The sequence below is a fragment of the Erithacus rubecula genome (genome assembly GCF_903797595.1).
Source record: "Erithacus rubecula genome assembly, chromosome: 13".
Taxonomy (NCBI): domain Eukaryota; kingdom Metazoa; phylum Chordata; class Aves; order Passeriformes; family Muscicapidae; genus Erithacus; species Erithacus rubecula.
The window spans coordinates 1,055,305-1,079,201 of record NC_136665.1 but is presented as its reverse complement, the minus strand read 5'-3'; the positions used below and the strand labels follow the sequence as shown (position 1 = coordinate 1,079,201).

The 23,897-nt window shown below is 46.1% G+C and overlaps 2 protein-coding genes across 6 annotated transcripts in view; both read left to right on the top strand.

The window, feature by feature from the left end:
* The window catches only part of LOC306807311 (uncharacterized protein), a 1,031,843-nt gene that overhangs the window by 744,790 nt on the left and 263,156 nt on the right, over window positions 1-23,897 (top strand). The window lies entirely within an intron of this gene.
* The window catches only part of FBLN2 (fibulin 2), a 91,151-nt gene that overhangs the window by 37,001 nt on the left and 30,253 nt on the right, over window positions 1-23,897 (top strand). For all 5 annotated transcript variants that reach the window (XM_079316758.1, XM_079316757.1, XM_079316760.1 and 2 more), the window contains exon 3: window positions 20,958-21,069. In XM_079316758.1, the coding sequence (XP_079172884.1) occupies window positions 20,958-21,069 (112 nt within the window). The remainder of the gene's footprint in view (window positions 1-20,957; window positions 21,070-23,897) is intronic.

Sequence of the window (23,897 nt, the reverse complement as noted above, 5' to 3'; positions counted from 1 at the left end):
GTGTGTGTGTGTGTGTGTGTGTGTGTGTGTGTGTGTGTGAGACTGTTGGGTATCAAATGGCTTTAAAAAAGTGCCAAGGAACTTCTGGCTGTGTGCTGGGGATCTAAGTGTTGAGGCTGGAAAATGCCTTTGTCTTGTTTGTCCTCTTTTCATATTCCCTGGTAGTAAGACTTGGTTGTTGACTTTCAAACTGCTGAGCAACTTTAAACTACTTGTGTGGACTAAAAATCCACCTTCATCAGATGCTAAAATAGCTCCTACACCTTCTCTGAATTATTCTGTAGAGCAGGGGAGAGCTCAGTTCTGCAACAGTGATGGCTGTTGCCACAATTTATTGAAATTGAAAATCAAATCTTTGTAAGCAGGAGTTTAGAAGTGGCAGAATTGTTCCATGGGTGTGTGGGAATGCTGGCTGGCTCAGTGCAAACACTTGGCATGTAGATAAATGGAAATTTCTGCACATTCCTTACCAGTGTGGTGCTTTGGTCACTGGAGGTCAAGCCAGGGGAGGTGTCCCCAGTGAAACAGGGAGCCTGTGCCTGGGGAGCTGAGCTGAGCCCCAGGGCTCAGAAAATCCTCAAAGTGATGCAAAGCAGGGCCTGGTCTGCAAAGCAAACATAGCACAGCAAATGCATTTGTGGCTGTAGCTTGATAACAAGGATGTGTGAACACACTGCACCTGGCTTCCTGCTTGGATGCAACACTTGCCTGGATTTTTCTTCCATAACTGCCAGTTATGCAAATTGATTAATTTGACAGATTTCTGCCTTTTACAGCAAGTCATGTTCAGAACAGGGAAGAGTGTTAATCTACTAGGAGGTTAAATTGCTTGTCAGGTGTTGTGCTTGTAAAGAAGATGAATAAACTCTTCCCAGCATGGAAATGTATGCCTTGGACATCACCTACAAAATTAAAGGAGTGCCAAATTCTACAACATGTTTCAAATAATCTGATATTTGAGGCTATTTGTAAGGTTCCATTCCGTGGAGTCCTGTGGCTGCCCAAAGGCATCACCTTTCATTTAAAACATGTTTTTTAAAAAAATAGGAGATTCACAGTTTTCCTCAGAGAGAAAAATCTAATATACCCTCTAAGGAGAGAGTAGTTTAAAAGCTGTTCATTACCCTTTACTGTTTAGATGAGATGTTTGGAAGGAATTCCTCCCAGTGAGGGAGGTGAGGCCCTGGCAGCTGAAGATTCCCAGAGCAGCTGTGGCTATCCCTGGATCCCTGGCAGTGTCCCAGGTTGGACACTGGGGCTGGAGCGGCCTGGGACAGTGGAAGGTGTCCCTGCCATGGCAGGGGTGGCACTGGGTGGGCTTTAAGATGCCTTCCAGCCCAAACTGTCCTGGAATTCTGTGGTTCATGTTCCTGCTCACTGCTGTTGCAGTCCTTCCCCAGCCAACAAAGCCCTCAGGCAGGATGGGGTGTTGGCAGGACTGGGGTGGGGTGGCCAGGAGCTTGGGAAGCCTCTTCTCAGCAGGAACTTCTCCCAGCTGGGTCTGGGACACCTCTCTCAGCAGGAGCCTTGTAAAGGTGGTATTTGCCCAACTTAATTAGTGGCTTGTCTGCAGTTTCTTCTGTCTTCACTCAGAGCCAGGGTTAAAAACATGAAGGAAATGTATTTCTTGTGTTTGGACTTGGTTGTTCATTAAATCTTATCTAAAGTACAGAGAGTTTTGCAGCACTTCCAGCCATCAGCTAAAAGTGAGCAAAATGGAGGTGAATTGAGCTACTTACAAGGTCATTTAAAGCTAAACAGTCCAATAAAGAGCTAACACCTATATTATTTACACTTCTGACCCATACCCAAACTCCTGTGACCCTCAGTGCAGCACTAACTGTCCAACCAGAAAGTGCCTGAAAGCATGAAGAGGGAGGAACACAGGGAGGAAACAGCACCCAAAAGCCCCCATCTTGTCCCATACCTATTACTGCATTATAAAAACCTCCAATTCAAACCCCTTCACCATGTGAAATCACACACTTCTATTTACACACCCATGACTCTAACTCCATCACTCAAATTTGGAAGCATTCTCCAAGGGCTCAGGTCAAAAGCAGTGTTCTCCATGGGGTCAGTGTCAGAAACCACAGGAAGCTCAAAACTCCCAGACTTCTGGGATCCAACAAAACCTCTCCCAGCAGGGTCTGGGAACACCTCTCCTAGCAGGAACACCTCTCCTGCCAGGAACAGCTTTCCCAGCAGGATCTGGGAACACCTTTCCCAGCAGGAGCACTTCTCCCAGGAGGAGCACCTCTCTCTCCCAGCAGGAACACCTTTCCCAGCAGGAACACCTCTCTCTCCCAGCAGGAACACCTTTCTCTCCCAGCAGGAACACCTCTCTCTCCCAGCAGGAACACCTTTCCCAGTAGGAACACCTCTCTCTCCCAGCAGGAACACCTTTCTCTCCCAGCAGGAACACCTTTCTCTCCCAGCAGGAACACCTCTCTCTCCCAGCAGGAACACCTTTCTCTCCCAGCAGGAACACCTTTCTCTCCCAGCAGGAAAACCTCTCTCTCCCAGCAGGAACACCTTTCTCTCCCAGTAGGAACACCTCTCTCTCCCAGCAGGAACACGTCTCTCTCCCAGCAGGAACACGTCTCTCTCCCAGCAGGAACACCTCTCTCTCCCAGCAGGAACACCTTTCCCAGCAGGAACACCTTTCCCAGTAGGAACACCTCTCTCTCCCAGCAGGAACACCTTTCCCAGTAGGAACACCTCTCTCTCCCAGCAGGAACACCTTTCCCAGTAGGAACACCTCTCTCTCCCAGCAGGAACACCTTTCCCAGTAGGAACACCTCTCTCTCCCAGCTGTTCTCCTTGGGTGCACCTGCAGCAGCTGAGGTCACTGAACAAGGAAGAACTGAAGAGGAACCAGACAGCCTGAGAGGATGAGAGCCAAACCAAGGCATTTCTCTTGCTGGGACCCACAGAAGTCCCTAGAGAAGGCAAGGGAAGCCTTGCCTGGAATGTTGTGCAGGGGAAGGGAGAGGAGCAGACAGGAGTGTCCTATCCTGTCACACCCTGAGCTGCTGGAGGAGCACCTGATGGGCAGGCTGGGATTTTTGTCTAACATTCAGCCTTTAGGTGGCTAAATGGGAATGGTTTCAAATAACCCAACAGTTGCCATAGATACTTGTCTAAATTGCAAATAGAGGTCTGGCCCAAGCCTGGAGTGTGTCCTCCAAAGCCAGCCTTGGGAGTGGGCTGGAGGAGCCCCACAAAATGTGGAGCTGCATGGATTCAGCCCAGGGTGGGGATGTCTGGATGTGATTGATGTCACCAGGCAGCTCCAGGAAGGCTTTGCTTGGGCCTGGAGACTGGGAAGGGAAAAATCCTTCATGCTTAAACGCTTTCCTCCTTTTTTTACCCAGGGAGGTCTGTAGAGCTGGAAGAGAAAAGCCATGGAATGCTGCTTTCCTGGCTCTGGGTTTGGTTTTTATTTGTGAAATGTTACTGTGCAACAAAGCAGTAGCAAATTTAAAGTAGTTCAGTTGGATAAAAGCACCCTATTAAGGTAAATTTGGTTTATTTGTCCCAGGAATGCATAGCAAATGCGTGTCTAATTACAGATAAGGAACTAAGCCTTTCATCTTCTTCCACTGAAAAAAACTCTACAAATAATGTGGAAAATGTTTTGGTAAAATGAGTGAAGGTCTTTTCAAGGATTTGGTTATCATAGATGAGAGCCCCACTTGAGGGAATTGGGAATGTTTCTCCCTGTCCTCCTGCTGGATTGATATTTTGGAACAATTGCAGCTGACTCTGGAAATGCCTCATTTTGAGATAATAATCTGTCCTAACCTAGCCTTTGGGGATCTCTGGGGTCTTCTCTGGGTTTGGCATGGGGAGGACAGGTCTGCAGTGCTCAGTGAGGATGATGGAGATGCAGGAATCTGACTGAAAAGCACATTCTTAGCAATGTGCCATTCTTCCTCTCCAATGTCTTGCTCTGTAGGTGGTAGAGAATTAGTGCTTAATTACTGGCAGACTGTGGACAACAACCACCCCCTTAAACTGTTTACATTTCTGGATAAGGCTGGAGCTGGATATTCTTTGAGTCCTTCTCAAAATCTGTGGGAGATTTTATAGTGCTCATTTATCTTTCATACCATATACTGAGATAAATGTTTATTCCCAAAGAGCTTTTATCTATTAAAAACCTCAAAACCCTGCTCATCTACGTCTGCATCCCATCACATATAAATCCCATTCATGCCATCCAGCTTCCCAGCCTGTGAAAAGGCACAATCAAGAGGCTTGTGCAACTGTAGGAGTACAGAACTGGGCAGAAAATCAGATCCAAGGTGGAGCTGGAGTTCTAGACTCGCTTGGATACAAGAAATTATATCTAGCAAATTTCCCTTGAATAAAACATTAATTTCCCATTATAAAACATAATGTTGCTCTGATAATGGTTCCTGTTTTGAGTAATCCTCATTTCCTGCATCTCTCTGGTGACTCATCACAGCAGAGCTCTCACCCATTCTGCTCTGCAGATGCTCTCAAGCTGTGTATTCCCCATCTGACTCAGCTCCTGTATATCAGCATCTCCTCCCATTGCTGTGGAGCTCTGGCAGTGTTTGTCTGCCGAGCCCTTCAGCCTCCCTCCAGCCTAAAAATGACTGGTGCTCCTGGCTGTGCTTTTAAATTTAACTCCAGTTTATAACAAGTTTGTGGTTAAAAATTCACATTTCAAATTTTCAGGTTGTCTCAAGTCTTGAGTCTGGAACTGTGAAGCCCAGGTTGCAGAAATGTGTGTCGGTCCTTGTGTGGGTGTGTGAGAGGAATCAATCTTTCTTCCTTTCAGCTTTTCAGTGAGTGGTTGCCTGTATAGAACATTCCCAATGTGATGTCTGCCTTCTACAGCTTTAATTAAACTTCAGGGGGTTAGAAGTGATGGGGTGCAAGGGTCTAAATGGAGACTGTGCCTCAGCTGTCACATGTGTAACAGGGGCTGAGCTGCTGCTATTGAGGTTCATAGGCAAATAAAAGTTTTAAGAAGGCTGATGGGTGGGTGGTGAACCAAGCAACAAAACCACAGGATTCAAAGCAATTTTTGTTGGAGCTTGGAGGGCTGCAGTGCTCTGAGGTGCCATGAGGTCCATGCAGAATGTTCCATGTGTGAATTTGGACCCCCAGAGATGGGATAGAGCTGTGTGTGTGACATGGGTGGTGCCAGGGGAGATACCTGTCAGCTCTGGGGTACAACAGAGCCTTTGCTGACTCTCGTTCCATTTGGGCTAAAGGAGAGGAGGGTGTAGGTCTTACCAGGTGTCACTCCCATCAGAATTACCTGGCCATAAATAGATTTTTAAGACTTTCCTTTGCTTCTTGTCTTGCTGCACTAGGTGAGGTGTGGGCTGGAGGTTCATTCTCCAACTTCTGGGTGGTGTTGAGCTGTGCAGGGGAGTTTTCCTTTTTGAAGTCAACCTCACCCTCCTGTGAGCAAAATGGAGCCTGGTGTTCAGTAAAGTGTGCGCTGCAGTGAGTATATAATTGGTTGTGCTTGTCTGGGGCTTTCATTACTCAGGTTAAGCCCATGGATTTGGCACTGCCATGGAGCTGCCCTCCTGTCACCTGTACCACAAGATGTACCTGGGACTCACTGCAGCACAGCCTCTACTTTTAATTGACTTCTCCACTTATTTCTGGCAGTTATTTAAGCTTTTTAGATCATATTTGGGTAAAGTTTTCCTTTCCATAGTGAAAGCAGTTTCTAGTATTAAAAGTTGCACATGGATGAGAGTTTTCACTGAATGAATGATGAGAGAGAGGGGAGTTTGGGACAATGCCATGCTTCATATAGTTCTTTAGATAGATTGTCATGAGGTGGTTACCTCAGCTGTCAGTCTGTTAGGATTACATAACATTTTTAAATTATCTCCTTTCCTATGGCCAAAAAATGATTCAGTCCTCTTGCATATTGTATTACCTCGAGCTCTTGGTATTTATTACATATGCAATCAAGAAAATAAGAGTCTGAGGCTTGCAGAGATTTATTTAGGAGCATTTAACAGTCCTCTGTTTGCTAGTAATTTGGTTCATCAGAATGAGTAATTTATTTCTGAATTGTCTTTTAATGAGCACATAAGCAGGTTTCTCTATCACTCTAAAAACTGTGGGTTGTCACTTCAGGGCTTTCTTTTTACAAATGGAAGTTGTTATCTCTTGGATAGGTATCAGCCTGCTGTGGTAGTTTCCACTGGTTTTAATGGAGCTTGAGTTTAAATACCTCATCTGAAAGAAGGATAAGAACCTTTCTCTTTAGAGAGATTTCTTTTACTGTGTATTTGGTGCTTGATGGAATTTATGCAGTTAGAACAAGCCCCTAAATGATTTTCAGTTCTATGAATAGTGACTTTTTACTTGGGTAGATCGTGATAGGACAAGGGGGAATGGTTTTAAACTAAGAGCAGATTTACACTCAATGTTAGGAAGAAATTGTTCCCTGTTAGGGGATGCCTTATGACACCTGGTTTTGGAAGGGCCAAGGCAAACAGAGGTATTTTCCTGTGACAAGGATATATGTGACTGAAACAGAGGATGACCAAATGGTGTTTCTGTGTGGGAAATAAAAGTGGTTTATTAACTGATGGACTAGCTGGAATTTAACTTAGTGCTGCTGAAACACTGCATATGTGCAGCTGAAGTTGTCTGGAAAGAAGGATGGGAGCTGAGCAGAGTTGCAGGAGGTGAATTCAGCACCTGGGCTCTCAGTCCCTCAGTGTTAGAGATTGCACAGCAGATCAGAGTATCACCTCCATTCCAGAGGAAACAGCCTCAAGTAGCACCAGGGGAGGTGATGGTTTGATGTTAGCAACAAATTCTTCATGGAAAGAGTTGTCAGGCTGGGAGCAGGTTGCCCAGGGCGGGTTCCAAAATACGTGTGGATGTGGCACTGGGGACTGGCTTAGTGCTGAGCAGGGTGGTGCTGGGCTGATGGCTGGACTTTTCCAATGGTAACAATTCCCCCATTCCTTCTGGCAGAGCCTGGAAGCTTCTCTATGGGGTGGGATTTCAAAGCCAGGCAAAGCTGGTGTTCCTCCTCTAGGCTCTGAATTGAACACACTGTATGAAACTGGAGGTTGTTTTAGAGACCTGCATCTCCATGGGGCATTTCTCTTCTACACAAGGTGTGGAAGGGAAAAAGGCTGAAGAGCAGAGGAGAATCTGTGTGCTGATCTAATGGGGTCCCCCAAGAGCTTTTAGTTTTGGGTTTGTTTTTTTTAACTTTGTCTAATTAGCAATTTGAAATAAAAAGCCTGCTGCAAAGCCCTAGATGAGTGAGGGCTGAGGGAGCAGGGAGCCTGCACAGAGCTGTGTGAGCTGCTTGCACTTCAGTGTGCTCAAATGAAAGGTCATTCACCCAGGCTCTTCAGCCAGGAAGAAAAGGAAAAGCTGATTCTCTCTTCTTCCAGTCTGGGAAAGGCACCAGCATTTCATCACACAGGGCTTAGAGCTGCCATGTGGCTTATGGAACAGAGATTGGGGTGATGGAAGGTGTACTCAGCACCCCTAATTCAGCTGTCATCCACTTTTGAGACTGCTCTTCCTACCAATAATTAACGTACACAAAATTACTTACCTCTGGGTCCTGGGTTATGATCAACAGCATCAATCTCTGCAGGTAAAAAACCCACTTCTGTCATTTGCAGCTTGTGAGATCATGTGGGAAATAGGAAAAGAAAATGAGTAGTGGGTTAAGGAGATAGAAGTGGGCAAGTAATTGCAGCTTCCTCTCTGTTTTACAAACACAGGCAATTTGGCAGTGCAAATTCTCAGGTATTTTTAAAGAAACACAGAATAGTATTCAAAGTAGGGGATTTTGGGTCAATATCCAATTTTAAGGAAGTCAGAAAGAAATGTAGCAATACATGTAGTTCTTACTTTTTGTTGGCTTCCTGCCAGAGCATTGCTCTTCTTTTTAACCCTTTTTGTCCTTTGATTTACTCGAGTTGTAGTTTACTTACAAATTGATTCCTTGGGAATGTCATTCAAAAGCCACGTACTGTGAGACAAGGCAGATTTTCATTTTTCAGCCTGTCAAGTTGAGCTGTAGAAAGTGGATCAAGCAGGGCAGATAGCTGGTCTCTCTCCTTTGTTTTTTTCCTCTTCTGCTGAAATAAACTCATAGGTGTGTGGAGGTAAGTCATCACTAAGACTGCTCCTACCTGTGTGGAGGTAAATCCTCTCTAAGGGTGTTCACACCTGTGTGCAGGTAAATTCTCACTAAGGGTGTTCACACCTGTGTGCTGGTAAATCCTCACTGGGGGTGCTCACACCTGTGTGCAGGTAAATTCTCACTAAGGGTGCTCACACCTGTGAGCTGCAGCTGAGCCAGGTCTCAGGGGAGGTGGGGATGCTGCTGGACTTTGATAAATCAGGAAAACGATGCATACAGTGTGCAGCAGCCCCTGCTCAGCTGGGAGGCTGATCTGCTGGCTCCCTCCCAGCTGCAGCCGGAGTGTGGGCTGCTCTGGAGCCCTGCAGTGTCCCCAGCCCTGGGACCAGCACTCAGCTCCTGGCCCACGGGAAGCATTCCATGCTGGAGGGTCATCCCAGGACCTGGGTGTGTCTGGCCATGCAGCTCCAGGGAATTTTGGCAGTGCTGTGCAGAGCCATGGCTGCCCCTCCCCTCCCTGTGGCTTGGCACCAGCCAGGCTTTTGGCACGAGGCTTCTGGGACAAGGGCTGGCAGGCATCACTCTGGAGAGTGAGGTGGAGCAGGAACTCCCCTGGGATGCCTGATCCTGCTGGCTGCAGGAGCCTGGCCCTCCCTGCTGCTGTCAGAGCCCAGGGGACAACAGCTCTGCTGCATTTTTGTCTTTTGCCATCATCCCTGCACCCTACATTCCTCAAATCCTGACAGCTACAAAGATAAAATGAATGTGGATTTTGGGGTAGTGGTTGGAATTAAGTCTTAAAGGTCTCTTACAACTGAAATGATTCTGTGATTCTGTAAAACATGAAAAATTGCCCTTGTCTTATATGGGGGAAGAAGGATTGGAAGGGGGAATTTGTATTGCACCAGCTCTCGTAAGTGAAGATTACTGCTATTAAGAGATAAACCAGTTTAAAAAAAATCTGCATGTTGTCTTGGGTCCTACTTTGAAAAGAAAAAAAGTATTCTGTAAAGGTGATGTGTGATGGACTCATTTGTTTATCTGAGGTGAAAAAGGAAGGAAAAAGTCATCTGGGATCTGGCTGATGCGAAGATGACCTGAGCTTAGCTCTGCTCTACGTATCTTTAGAGATAGGAATGATAGCAGCTAAACACTTCTTAAGGCATTCAAGAGATTTTTAAGATATGCATAAAGAGAGATTATTGTGAGTTAGACTTCTGGGATTTAAATTAGGGCCATGTTGAAGGGAAAGCATCCTCACCTTGAAGCTGTTCTAATTAGTGTCAGGTCAGTCTGTCCTCAGAATTGAAAGTCATAAAATGGTTGCTAAAAGAGTGTATGCATTCTAGTGTAGAAGGATCAGGACAGGCTGGGCATTTGTGCAGGTGTTGCTGGAGTTACATCTGCAATCAGCAAGTTAAAAAAATTGTCATTGATTATTGCTCAGTAAAATGTCAGATCCCATGCATTCCTCCAGCAGGGCTACTGCTGGATGGTGCTGGGTACACAGTTCCGAAATCCAGTTTGTAACCTGTTTCTGTACACCAAACAGGACTGGGAAAATACTACATCTAGGGTTAAAAAAGGTTGAGTCTTTCTTTTTAGCAAATATAACTCGATGTCAAACAAACCTATCAAATTGAGTTGACTTTTTTAACATATGAAGTGGTTTGGACCTGTTCTGTGGAAATAGCATTTAGGAGGTTTTACCTGTCTATGGTGTTTCTGTTGGAGTTGGATCTGCATGGAGCTGGTAGAGAACTGGGCAGTGTGGGCTTTTGGGGTGATTTTGTTTGAAGGCAGTTGCTGACTCTTGGGAACTACTGTAACCCTCTACATTTAAGGGTATTTTCCTCATTCCCAGTTGTTTTTTATGTACCAGCTCTACTGTACAGAGGTTTGCAAAAAAACCCCTTTTTTAATCACTGAATCTCAGTGACAGTTGATGTCATTAAACTTCTTTGTGTCATTGTAAATTGACATAAAGCCTTGGAAAGCTGGAAGTGGCTAAGCAGTTCTCCCTCTCACAGGTAATTAGGCAACTATAGCATGGGAACATTCATAGAGATAAGAGGATGTGGAAAGCAGAATTGTATTTAGGAGGCTTGTTTTCACTCCATTCAGTATTGAATATTACTTCCTAAGGAAGTCACTTTCCTCCACAAATCAACTGCATGGAGTTGTGCTAATAATGACTTTAACAGATGATGGTGAGGAAAAGTAATTAGCCTTCAATCACAAATGGTTGCACTACACCAGGCAGTGGTACTTTACACTGCATGCACTGTACATGTAAGTCATCTGAACATTGTTGGGAATTCATGAAGCTCAGGTTTCCATGTTCTCTCAGGTTCCTGCAATGCTGATTGCTGGGTTGTGGTGCCAGTCAGTTCCTGTGCTGACAGTGGGGATTGGAAAGGACCTCTGCTGAGTCAGCAAGGGGATGTGCACAGAGGATTGGGGCTGGAAAGGGCAGACTGGGTGAGAAATGTAGCATCAGCAGTGGTGGCTTTGCTGGATGGTTGTTTTGTATCCTGACTGGGAGGAAAATGGACTGGTTTGGGTTTTTTTTTTTCTTGTTGGAGATTTTCTGAAGAGATGAGGGAAAAGAGATGAGATAAGAAAAATAGGGGTAATGTGTACAGATAGGAAAAGAAGAAGACTAAGGGACTCTTAGAGAGGAAAAGGAGTAGTGAAACAGGGAATCCTTCAAGGGTGAGAACTGCAGGAGTCCTGGTGGGCACAGATGACACTGTTGGTGCTGTAAGGCTGCTGTAGTCACTCCTGTCTCTCACAGCAGCTGGGTCACTGCTGCTTTTGCCACTGTGGGGCTATCCCTGTGTGACAGCCCTGCCCCTGCCCCTGCAATCTGCCTCACACAAGAAGATTAAAGAGAGGGGTCCTAACCTGGAACATGTGGATCGCACTTTTCTGTTCTTGAAAATGGAATATTCATATTTTTTATGAGAGTTTTTCTAACAAATTGCCTAGAAAGCTTGTGATCCCAAGAGGGTTTATACTGGCTTTTGCCAGATAACCAATCTTTCATTATAATGTGGTTGCAGCGCATTTTACTTGAATTTATAAACAAACAACTCCTCCCTAAGAGCAGCCTTGCCAATACACTCTGTTGGTGGTCCTGACCCTTGCTGAAGGGAGTGCAGCTTGGAGCTCTTGTCCCACAGCTTTGGAGCTGCCCCTGGCCTGGCAGCTTCAGCCTTTAACTGTGCTGCTCTTACAGAAAATCCTTCTCCCATGACCTTGTGCTGACCATCGGGGCCACAGGGACAGTTAGCCCCAGAAAGCTTTATCTTGTCTTTGGGAAGGAGTGGAAAATTCTTCAATCAAAATGCAACTTAGATACCTGCAGCTTGTGCTGGCAGAGTCAGTGGCCTTCTAGAACATTAATGTGTTGAAAATGTTGAGATTTTACTTCAAATTGTTATAAGGATTCGCCTATCTGGTGTGAGAAGGGTTTCAGACTTTTGTTTTGGTTTGCAGACCCTGCAGGGGTATGTGTTGATATGCTGTTATCACCATATATACCTCACCTTATATACCATATGTATCACCATGTATGCCTCACCTTCACCCCTCTTCTTCCTCATTGCAGATTTGCAGGGAATGGCAAAGGGTTCAGATTGTGACCCACACTTCCAGCTCTAGTGGAGGGGAGCAGTCCCTCACCTCTCCCCACCGTGTGGCCCTGCTCCATGGGAAAGCTGATGTCTTGCAGTGCTTGGGAAACAGCTGGCAGCTCCCCACCAGTGTTTGCTGCTCCAGGGTCCCATGTGGGATGTGCAGGATGTGCTGCTTGGTTTGTCAGCGCCCGTTCTCAGGACAAGACAACTTTTGGGAGGTTAATAGGCAGAAATTGCATCTGATGAGGAAAATGAGGGGATGCCACCAGCACTGAGATCTATGGGTTTGCTTGTAAGTGCTCCCTAGTGTTGTATCTTGCTTTTAAAGATGGATTTCACATCCATTTGTGGTTGCAGATGCAGCAGAGAAAGATGTAACTGCTGAACCCAAATAAAAACAAAACAGATTTCGGCAGCAAGAAGTCAAAATTGTAAAGTTGCTGGAGAGAGCAAATAGTATGCAGGGTCCTACTTCTATGGAGTAGTTTATAAAAGACCTGTTTCTATGGAGTAGTTTCTGAAAGACCTATTTTATGTTATCAAATTAAATGCTGAGAAAAATGTCAAGTATTGTGGCCTTTCTAAGTGTTGTGCTTGTGTGTGCACAGCTTGGTGGTACTCCAAACCCACCCAGAGCCCAGTGTTCCAACCACTTCTATCCCTTCTCCTGGCTGATGACTCAGCAAGTTATTGTGTTTTTCCAGCTTGTCCAGACTTGTCTGTCTTTAAGTACCCAGACACTGTTCCTTTCTTACTGCTGCATCACCACAAAGAGCCTCATATGGGTCTTATTTTCAGCAGCCTCTGGGCAGTACTAAGGCTTTACTCTCATCACTAGCTCATAGCACCCTAAACTAGAAACCTTGTTAAAAAACTTCACAGATCAACCATCCTGATATTTTGATCATTCAGGTGTAATTAGCGTAAGTGCTTTGTGGGAATAGATGTTGCTTTCCTGGCGTGTGGTTGAATATTGTAAAAGAGAGAAACTGAGAAGTGCAGTCTACTTATTTACACACAAGTAATAAAGACTGAAGTTTTTTTAGAAAAGCTTTGATGAAGTGGCATGTGAAGTTCTACCTCTTTTAATATTTTCTTTTACTCTGTTTTGGGTTTTTCCTTCAGAAAGTAACAGTAATAAGTCTTTGTGGGAGAGATGAAGAGACTCCTCCACCCTCCATTAGAATTTGCTGCTTTATCCCAAGTGCTCCAAAGCACATTTGAATCACATAGTTGTAGTTTTTCACAAGTCAGTCCCTTTTCTCCCTCTTCATCTCTGGTTCCAAACTGAAATGTGAATGTAAATTCCTTTACAAGTGGCTGCAGCCTGTGTTGTCCAAGTAGGAAGTGTGAGCCAGAGTGCACTGCAGGAGATGGAGCTCCAGCTGGGGTTTAGCTTGTGCCTGTTTCAGGTTGTGCATGTGGGGTGTGGAGTCTGCCCCAGAGCACATCTGTCTGTCTCTGGCTGCTCAGGACCAGCAGGAGGAATCTGAGCCTGATGCTGGCTCTGTCCTTGTGCTCGCTGCAGTGGGGTGTGCACAGGGAGGGAGCTCCCAAAAACCACACAGTGCTGAGGTGGCTGAGGAAAGAGTTTCTGTAGAGACAGACACAGGCTGAAATGCTGCTCTGTCCACAGCATCCTGCTGACTGTTTCATGCTTTGTACATGCAGCTGTTGCTTGTTGTTCCTGCAGGAATCCCTGTCCCACCTGTTCTTGCTGCGCCTCGGGCAGGACTGGGGTCAGCACGTATCTGAGCTCCATCACTGCTGCTGCACTAGGGACTGCCCTAAATATTAATATGGATTTATTTATTCTGTGTATAAACAACCCCAGACTGCAGTTGCTCAGCCTGGAGAAAAGGAGGCTCAGGAAGAACCTTCTGGTTCTCCACGAGTCCCTGACAGGAGGGGTTGGGCTCTGCTCCCAGTGAGCAAGGGACAGGACGAGGGGAAATGGCCTCAAGCTGTGCCAGAGAGGTTTGGGTTGGATATTAGAGAAAAATTTATTGATGGAGAGAGTTGTTAAGCATTGGGAAGGGCTGCCCAGGGCAGTGGTGGAGTCCCTATCCCTGGAAGTGTTCCAAAACAGGTGTGGATGCAGCATGTGGGACATGGTTTAGTGATGGTGGTGCTGTCTTGATGCTTGGGCTTGATCTCAGGTCTTTTCCACAGAAGTCTTTAGGATTCTGTGATTCTGCATTCAAGGGCTTTGTGCTTGAATTTTTGGTAAAGGAGCAGGCAGTGTTTGTAGGCTTCCGTGGGCAGGGGGTCAAAATCCAGCTTTAGGTGAGAACAGCCACTTCTGCCATAGTTCACAATTATTTTCAGTTATTTGTTTGAAGGTGATTTCAGTAGCAGTGCTGGCAGGTATTTCAGGGGTGTCATTTATCCTGATGAACACATATCTGAGTGACTAGCTACTTAAAATTAGGAACATAGAATTGAAACAAATCAATGAATTTTGTGTGTGATCTCAGTGCTGTAGATTTTTGACAGGGAAGAAGGACTTAGGTAATTAAACAGTTTGTGTGAATCTGTTTCTCTTGGTGTGTTGTGGGGTTACACTGAGCTGCACCCTGGACAGTCTGAGCTGGAGGCCAAGCCTGAGGGGGGAATGAGAAAAAAGGAGTCACCCAGTCCCTGCTGTGAGAAACCACAGTAGCAGCATCAGACCAGGTGCTTCATTTAGAAGTTAAAAACTCCTTTTTCCTAATTTCTACCCCAAACCATTATTTTCTTAGGGAACTAAACCCCCTTGCTTGCAAACATCTGTGGTTCTGAGGCATGCTGCATGGCAAAGGAGAGATTTCCTGCTGTGCTTCCTGCTAGGGCTGCTAAATTCCCCTGGAACAATCTAAACATCATTATCACCCCATTCAAATTACTATTTCCTCCTACTTTTGTAAGGGATAAAAGGAGGTTTGTTTCTTTGCTGTTGACTTAAGTGTCCCGCTGAAGTTCCTTCACAATAACTGCTCTGGCAGTGGGTGCATCCTGGTTTAAAGCTCCTTGGGGTTGCTGGATCAAGGCAGGACTGGGGGCCATCAGCTCTTCCAGCCTGTCATTAATCCAGGAAATGCCCTGGGCCACAATCAGTGCTGCTGAAATTCTTGCCCAAACGCTGATTACAAAACTTGGTAAAGGAAAGCCTGAGGAAATGAGTGATCTCTTCAGAACATCATCATAAAATAAAGGAGCAATGTAATTTATGATTATAAACCTGACAAGGACTAGCAAGGAATCCTGGAGGGTTCCCAGATAAGGAAATGGAGCTCTACAACAGCTCTTCTATTCAGTTAAGTGTCCCTGCTCCCTAAGCAGGAACTCAGAAGTTTCCTTCTCTGCTGTTCAGAATCCTTTTGTCAACAGTGCTCAGCCAAACAGAGCTGGAGGGCACATACTTGGTCAGGAGCACTCCTGGGGCTGTTCAGGCCACTGACTGCTGCTGTCATGTCATTTCCTCTCTGATCTTACCTTCTCAAGGTGTGCATGGCTCCTGTTGTGTCATTTTCTGTCTGTCTGTCTGTCCCCTTGCCAGGGGTGCACAGTGCAGTCTGTGCCCCAGCAAATCAGATGTGGTTCAGATATACAAGTAAAATCCTCCTTCAGGCTTTAAACAAAAATACAGTTTCTGTGTGATTGGTGTGAGAATGCATAATCTGTTTATGTGGATTGTATGTTTAAAGTGTGTGTAGTGGTTTTAGGCAGTTGGGCTCTAAAATGGCATGGTAGCTTGGCTTGTCCTTGATCAACACTCCCAGTCCTAAACAAAGACCTTTTTTCCCTGCTAAACTTTTAAAATTTAGAGCACAAACACGTCTTAATGGATGGCTGTCCCTAACATTGCAGTGTGTGGGTGTGAATGGGTAATGGTGAAATTAATGCATGTTTTCTGTAGGTAAACGTTCAGGTTTAAGGGAAGCAGGTTAAGCTACATGAAGGCCTTACACACACATATATTTGTTTCTAGTAATTGGTTAAGAACATCCTGGAAATGCTTGGTTTACTCAGTGTTTGAGTTGCAGCAGATTCAGTGATCCTGCCTAATTTTCCCAAGTGCTCTGACAGGCAGTGCCTGACTACATACCCTAATAAACACTGTTCCTCTGAATTTTAACTTTAAAATTAAACAGGGATGGTGGAAATGCTTTGAAGAAAGGAGCCTACCTAGCCACAAAGCAGATCATGCAAAGAGCTTGCTCTGCCTAAGATAAAATTCTTCAAACAGGAATTACAAGGGTAATCAGAACCAGGCTTTCCAAAGCCTCAGCTCTTTTGAAAGTTAATAGCCAGCATAAATATACTCTGTGCAATATCTGGGGAAGGAGAGTTGAGGGGGAAAATACAGCCAAGACTGTGCTGATGGGCAAGAAACATTCTGCCTGCTCCAAGATATTATTGTAACTGATAGAAGGATGATTGTGCATGAACTGATCTGCTTCAAACTTTGTGGCAGAAGGATACAGCAAAAGGAGACACATTTTGAAACAGCAGGAAGAGGAATTGCTTGGGTTTGTAGCTGGTGGAAAGGGTTAAAGAATTTATTTCGTTGTTCAACCCCCTCCTCCTTTCAACCTGGATCTAATAAAGAATGCTGTCATGGAAACGTTAAAGACCCAACATCGTCTAAATTATCTGGCCTCTGCCACAGGTAATACATGTTTTGACTTACAAGGATTATACAGAACTAAAGCCAGAGGGAGTATAAGGTTGCTATTCATTCACACTTTGAACTAAATCTGCCAAACGAGCCTGGCTGAGGCTGTGTTGATGTATGTCTCCACTGTATGATGCACAGTAAAATGAACGTTCAGCTTGGGTTATCCAGTTTTTCATTGTGCCTTGGGGCAGACACAGCTCTCTATGTTTTGCCAAGCAAGCCAGCATAAGGAATTTATGAAAAAAGAATAATTTAGGAAACAGAATGTTTTCAGGTTGAAATAGAAAGCAGATGCTTCCCAAGGAGTGAAGGCAATATAACAGGAACTTGTCCTGGATGAGTAGTGGGATGGGTTCCCAAAGAGACATGGCTGCCTTCACAGGATGGAGGAGAGCACAGAAAACCACTTTGCTGCATGAGGTTTAAAATGAGGGCAGGCTGCTGCAAGTGTGATGGACCTCCCTGCCACTGCTGTGGTGATGGCATGGCAGGCAGGAATTGAGGAGGGTGGAGGGAAAGGATTAGGCACTGAGCTGAATGCTCAGCTCAGCCTGTATTTCTCTTTCAATCTGCTTTTCCATCTGCATTTCCAAGAAAGAAGCCTCAAAGACTGAGGAGAGCACGGGGGTTAGAACCCCATCCTGAGCAGGGAGCTCAGTGTGGTTTGGTGATGGAAACCCTCGAGCACTGCCCTCATTTCAGGGAGATTTAGAGTCAGACACATCCTGAGCACAGAGGAGCCTGCAGGAACCTGCACAGAGTAAAACTCTGTTCATTATCTGGGAACAGGTCCTGGGGAGAGCTTAGCCAGCCCCCATGACGTAAGTGATAGCTCAGCTTGGAGTGAAAGCAGCTGGCTCTGGGTTCTGCTGTCATTCTCCCCTCCCCTGGCTTTGCCAAGATAAATGTTCTTCTCTTTACCTTACTCATTAAAACACCTCCCCTGCCATCCCAGATAAATCAAGAGCACCTTACAGTGCACACCTAAATGGTGAAATTCATTGAGGGAATTCAATAAAGCCTCTCAGGCTGTTGATGAGATAGGAAATGACAACCTGTTAAAGGGTAAAGCTACAGTACTTTGTTGTTTATTTATTAGAGCTTTAAATGCTGAAGAGATTGGAGCAGAAGAAAGACCCACTGGAAACAGTTATTTTTCAGTATTTTAAAAACCCCACCAAGTTGTTCTGTGATGTTTTTGTCATTATTTTTCATAATACATGGGTATGTGTTGTCAGGCAGGTATTTGATAAGGAAATACAACTTATTTTTCTCCAGTGAGAGCAAACAGTTCTTGTTAAGTGTGTGTGCTGGGTGCAAGTGTAAATACTGTAGTTTTGGGGAAGATAAACTGCTTTCCTCAGGTGTAGGAATGGAATAGGAAGTTCCATCATAATGGCAGGAGCTCAACTCAGTTTTGGGAGTATGACCTTTGCCCCTCACATGTGAGTGCTGATCCAGCAATTAACAGTGTGAATTAAAGCCAGCAATGAAGAGACCTAGGGGCCCTGCCCTGACCCCTGATCCTCCTGGTGATTCTTGCAGTGCTCTGGCTTTCCCTGCTTATAGATAGTTGATTGTGGGGTTAATACCAGTTTTGAACTGCACTTGACTAACAGTTAAGTGATTCCATCCAGGTCCCTGCACTGTGTCTGCTTTACTTGAAGTTACTATCTGAGCCTCCTTAATGTCATGGCTCCTGGAGTAATTTTAGTAGGAAGGGAAATAATTGTCCACTCGTGGGTGGGAGGCCTGGGTGGATTGGTTGGTGTGATGGGTTAGTTCTTGCTGCTCCCATTGTGTGAGGATTCATAGACTCACAGTCAGTTTGTGTGCCAAGGGATTTAAATCCCACTCAGTGCCATGGCAGGGACACCTGCCACTGTCCCAGGCTGCTCCAGCCCCAGTGTCCAGCCCATCCTTGGACACTGCCAGGGATCCAGGGGCAGCCACAGCTCACTGAGCTCACTGAGGAGGTTGTGATGTCTAAAGGTTTGTCTGTCTTTCTGCTTAGACAAAAGAAGCACTTGGAATGCAATGATGGATAAAGCTGCTGACAGCTCAGTCAGGACTGCTGGCTCCAGAATGGGCATTTGCATAATAGGAGTTATTCAGTTGATGCAAATGCTCCTCCACAGAGCTGCAGACCCGACGTGAGAATGGGAGGAAGCAACGAAATTAGAGGTGTTAAAGGTGTGAAATGGTATGAGTGGAAATTCAGGTGAAGCTGAAATCAGGGAAACTTCAGTGTCAAAAAAGCTCTGGCAAGGAACTAAGATATTTTATCCCTTCTTGACCTTCTAGAGTTGGCTGATGATTTATCACTCTGGAAACATAGTTTCTGAACACTGGGAGGGAAAAAGGGGAGGAAAGTTTATGGAAATCCACTTTGTCTCCTTCGCTGCTCTAACAAACTTACAGTTCACTGTGACAGTGAGAGGAAATAATTTAGTAGCCTTGAACTGTGTGTTTTCCTCAGATTGAGCTTTAACTAAATTTTCTGAAATACACACACCCACCCACAGCATATTTTTGTAGCTGACAGGTGTAATTCTTAGCATGTAAAAGGTGTGTGGATATCATGTGGCCATGGAAAACCTGGATGTGCCCCTGGGTCAGCTTGAGGCCATCCCACTGCTGCTCAGGGCTGGGTCAGGCACTGAGACAACTTTAAAGCACAGGAAGGGAAGAGTTAAAATTCTCTGAGGGAAAAATGTTTTCAGAATATTTGAATGAACTTCTAAGTGTCTTTAAAAGACAATACACAAATTTTTGAGATGAGACCACAGTGTCCTGTAGTTCATACCTTTGGACAGATGCAGAGTGGTAATTGCAGGAGGTGAGTTTCTGAATTGCAAACAAATGAGGAAACTGCTGCTGTTTTGTAGCACAGCCTGATGTAAATTACCTTTTATTCTTTAGTGAAGAAATCTATAAATAGCAAATTATCTATTAGCAGGTGGGTTGTGAAATGACTTTAGGAAGTATCACACAGTATATAAAAAACTCGGGATTACAGAGTTCTCAAACAAAATTGCTTTGTTTTCCATGAGCAGATGCAAATCTGCTTCTAAATCTGCTAATATCGTGGAAGCCCTAAATAAACAAAGCTCTGTTTGAATGTTTTAGTATTTCCAAGCCTGTTAGACACAGAGCTGAAAATCTCTATCCAGAATAGAAGCTCTGTGATCCTCAGTCCTCTGAGTGTATTTAGTTGTATGTATTTGTTCTTCTTAATGGAGAATTAAAGTATCATAAATCCATGCTAGTGCTAAATGTGAGTCCTACTATGAGTTAGTCCAGGTTTTTTAAAATTCCTGATGAAGACAAAATGCAGTAGTTTGTTTATTTTATGATAACTTCATTCTGGGTTTAATTATTCATAAGATCACAACAAAAGGCAATATATTTTGCAAATATGACTGGTTAATAGTATGGCACTTCAGTAGAGCAGTCTGATATTGAACTTCAGTGAGGAATGAGTAACTCGCTTTTATTTGAATAATAAATCATGTAGATTACTGCAATATAGATAGTTAAATTCTGCTCTATTCTCATGTTCCAGCAAGAGCAACAAATGTATTTCAGCACTTGGTAAAATGAATGAAGTTTCCACCAAGGGAGTGAATTAAAACTACGTTAAAATTTCCCTGTTTTATAGCAGTGTGTTGTAATTATCTGGTACTGGATGTATTTCCTGCCAGTTTAACTGCACAGATCAACCATTCAATGTCACAGAGCAACTCTTACACCTAATGCAGCTCTCAGGACTCAAGGATATTTTAAGATTGTTAATGTGCTGTATAAAATGAAAGTATTGCATAGCCTGAGTGCCGTGTGCAGGTTGCTGTGGTGCCAGTGCCCCGGTGTGTAGGCAGGGTGGGGGGACACAAATGGCTTTGGTCATTACCCCCCTGCACCTGCAGTGGCCCCAGGATGGGTTTGGGCTGTTCTTCCCTAAAGGCTCAAAGAGAACAAAGTGCCCTAAGTCTATGCAGTAGGTATAAAGGATCCAGCAAAATCCTGTCTCACTGCCACCTGCAAATTTACACCTTCTGTGAGAATCCAAAAAGAAAAGTGTGGGAACTAGAGCAGGTCTCCATGTTTATCTCTCTTACTACATGTTAGTAACTACATGCCAGTGTTTCACAGCCACAGTTAGGTCTCCCAAACCCTTTTCATTGTATTCTTAGCCAGCTGAACCATCCAAGGCTGGGGCACTCTGAGCTAACCCAGCCTGTGGAGTGAGGGCACTGTTACAGCATCATAATGACTAAATCAACTTGTGCCAAGTGGCCAAGCATGATTTTTCATGCTTGGGATTTTGTTCAGACTTGTCAAATTTGGAATTTTCTTCAAACCATTTATGTCATTTACAGTGTTTAAAATTCTTAATTTCCTTCTGCTGTTCCCTCTGAAAGACATCACCACATGATGGATAATGTCAAGACGTTAAGAAGCAGAGTTAAACTAAATCCATTCAGTACAAAATAATAATTTAAAAAATCTGTGTGTATGTTTTGCACAGGTTCCACAAAGGAGTTGATTGAGAGCTGCTGTGGAGCTGGCCAGCAGTGGGCTATAGACAATGGGGAGTGCACAGAAATCCCTGTAAGTGGAATGGATGGTGATATTTGCAGGTACGTAAGGTAAAACTGAACATTTTGGGTTAGCATAAAGAGTAGCCCTTGAGAAGAAGTCAAATGTAGTTTGTGGGATGTCCAGGAGACTGGGAACTGTGTCATTCATTGTCTGAATTATTTGTAGATTGGCAATACTCATGGCTAATTAGAAGCCAGGATTTTCCCCTCCATTTGCCCAAAATCTAATCTGAATGAAAGCTTTTAAAGGTTTCTTTTTGTCTCTCCCATGAGCAGAGCACAGATTTTTGTTTCCCATTTTCTGCCCATCTGTGGAATTGCAGTTAAATGGGAGGGTAGAGCTTGTCTTCCCCTGGGCAAGTGCTAAGTGCAGTGATTATCCATGTCAGTGTATTAAGGGATGTGTTTATGGTGCTGTGTGAGTGGCCCCCGGTTCTGCTGGAAGGGGAACCACAAGCCTGACCCTCCTGCTGGTGTCAGAGGGGGAGCCAGGTGCCCCCTGCACAGCAGAACAGGGCTGGCTGCAGGGTGACCTGGACCCAGCACCCCACAAGCTGCAGTTCATCCCATTCCCTGCCCACGAGTCTGGAGCAGCCTCTGGGGAGGGATGAGGCAAACTCACTGCAGACTCACATTCTCAAATGATCCCATCATTGCAAAACCTTGGCATAATCCCTTTTATCAAATTTAGCATCATGGCACCTTTCTGAAGGTTACTGAGATTGAAGTCCTCCCCCGGGGTCTGGTGTGACATAACTGACACATACCAGCTGTCTGTGAAGTAAAGGCAGATTAACTATTCCAGCCTAGGCCTAAGGAGGTGCAAAGCCAGTACATTAATGAGTTGCACCTGCACATCTGAGGCTGGTTTTAGATTAAAAAGCCAGATCCTAAATGCTTCAGTCCCTGTAAACCTCCTGGGATTTAAAGGAGTAGGAGAAGAGGGGTTCAACTGTCTTACTTGTAAAATTTCATTTGTGTCCCTGTTTTAAAGATTTAGCCCACCTATAAACATTATGTCTAAGGAAAACATTTTATGTTAAAAAGTATTCAAGTGTGTGGCCTGAGAGTCAGGAAAGCAAGGACCAAAACCTGCTGCTGCCATTGGGAGCTGTGCTAGTGGGCAGAGGTGTGACCCTGCCCCTGTCCAGCCCCAGGGCACTCTCTGTGCTGGAGCCCTGCAATTCCTGCAGCTCCCAAGAGTCTGCTCCAGCTCAGTTCACTACCTAAAGGTTGTAAGAAGCAGAATCACAAAGTCCCAGAGTGGTTTGAATTGGAAGGATCTTAAAGCTCATCCCATTTCACTCCTTGACATGGGAAGGGACACCTTCCACTGTCCCAGGTTTCTCTAAGCCCCAGTGTCCAGCCTGGCCTTGGGCACTGCCAGGGATCCAGGGGATAGATATACAAAGTCAATACTAATTTTAAAAATAGTTCAGCCAGGATAATTTCCTGCACATGTTTCGATGTTCCAAGAGGGGCAGTTTAGGTGGCACTGGGATGTTTCCAGGACATGTCAGAAATGTCCCTGGGCTGTGTGTCACTGTGGTGCTGGCCCTGGGCTGTGTGACAGTGGGTGCCTGGCCCTGGGCTGTGTGTCACTGTGGTGCTGGCCCTGGGCTGTGTGACCCTATGCTGGCCCTGGGCTGTGTGTCACTGTGGTGCCTGGCCCTGGGCTGTGTGACCCTATGCTGGCCCTGGGCTGTGTGTCACTGTGGTGCATGGCCCTGGGCTGTGTGACCCTGTGCTGCCTGTCCCTGTGCTGTGTGACCCTGTGCTGGCCCTGGGCTGTGTGTCACTGTGGTGCCTGGCCCTGGGCTGTGTGACCCTGTGCTGGCCCTGGGCTGTGTGACCCTGTGCTGGCCCTGTGCTGTGTGTCATGTGGTGCCTGGCCCTGTGCTGTGTGACCCTATGCTGGCCCTGGGCTGTGTGCCACTGTGGTGCTGGCTCTGTGCTGTGTGACCCTATGCTGGCCCTGGGCTGTGTGCCACTGTGGTGCTGGCCCTGGGCTGTGTGTCACTGTGGTGCCTGGCCCTGGGCTGTGTGACCCTGTGCTGCCTGTCCCTGTGCTGTGTGACCCTGTGCTGGCCCTGGGCTGTGTGACCCTGTGCTGGCCCTGTGCTGTGTGTCACTGTGGTGCTGGCCCTGGGCTGTGTGACCCTATGCTGGCCCTGGGCTGTGTGTCACTGTGGTGCCTGGCCCTGGGCTGTGTGACCCTGTGCTGGCCCTGGGCTGTGTGCCACTGCGGTGCTGGCCCTGTGCTGTGTGTCACTGTGGTGCCTGGCCCTGGGCTGTGTGCCACTGTGGTGCTGGCCCTGAGCTGTGTGCCACTGTGGTGCTGGCCCTGGGCTGTGTGTCACTGTGGTGCTGGCCCTGAGCTGTGTGCCACTGTGGTGCTGGCCCTGGGCTGTGTGTCACTGTGGTGCCTGGCCCTGTGCTGTGTGACCCTATGCTGGCCCTGGGCTGTGTGACCCTGTGCTGGCCCTGGGCTGTGTGTCACTGTGGTGCCTGGCCCTGGGCTGTGTGACCCTATGCTGGCCCTGGGCTGTGTGTCACTGTGCTGCCTGGCCCTGGGCTGTGTGCCACTGTGGTGCTGGCCCTGGGCTGTGTGTCACTGTGCTGCCTGACCCTGGGCTGTGTGCCACTGTGGTGCTGGCCCTGGGCTGTGTGTCACTGTGGTGCCTGGCCCTGGGCTGTGTGTCACTGTGGTGCCTGGCCCTGGGCTGTGTGACCCTGTGCTGGCCCTGGGCTGTGTGACCCTGTGCTGGCCCTGTGCTGTGTGTCATGTGGTGCCTGGCCCTGTGCTGTGTGACCCTGTGCTGGCCCTGGGCTGTGTGCCACTGCGGTGCTGGCTCTGTGCTGTGTGA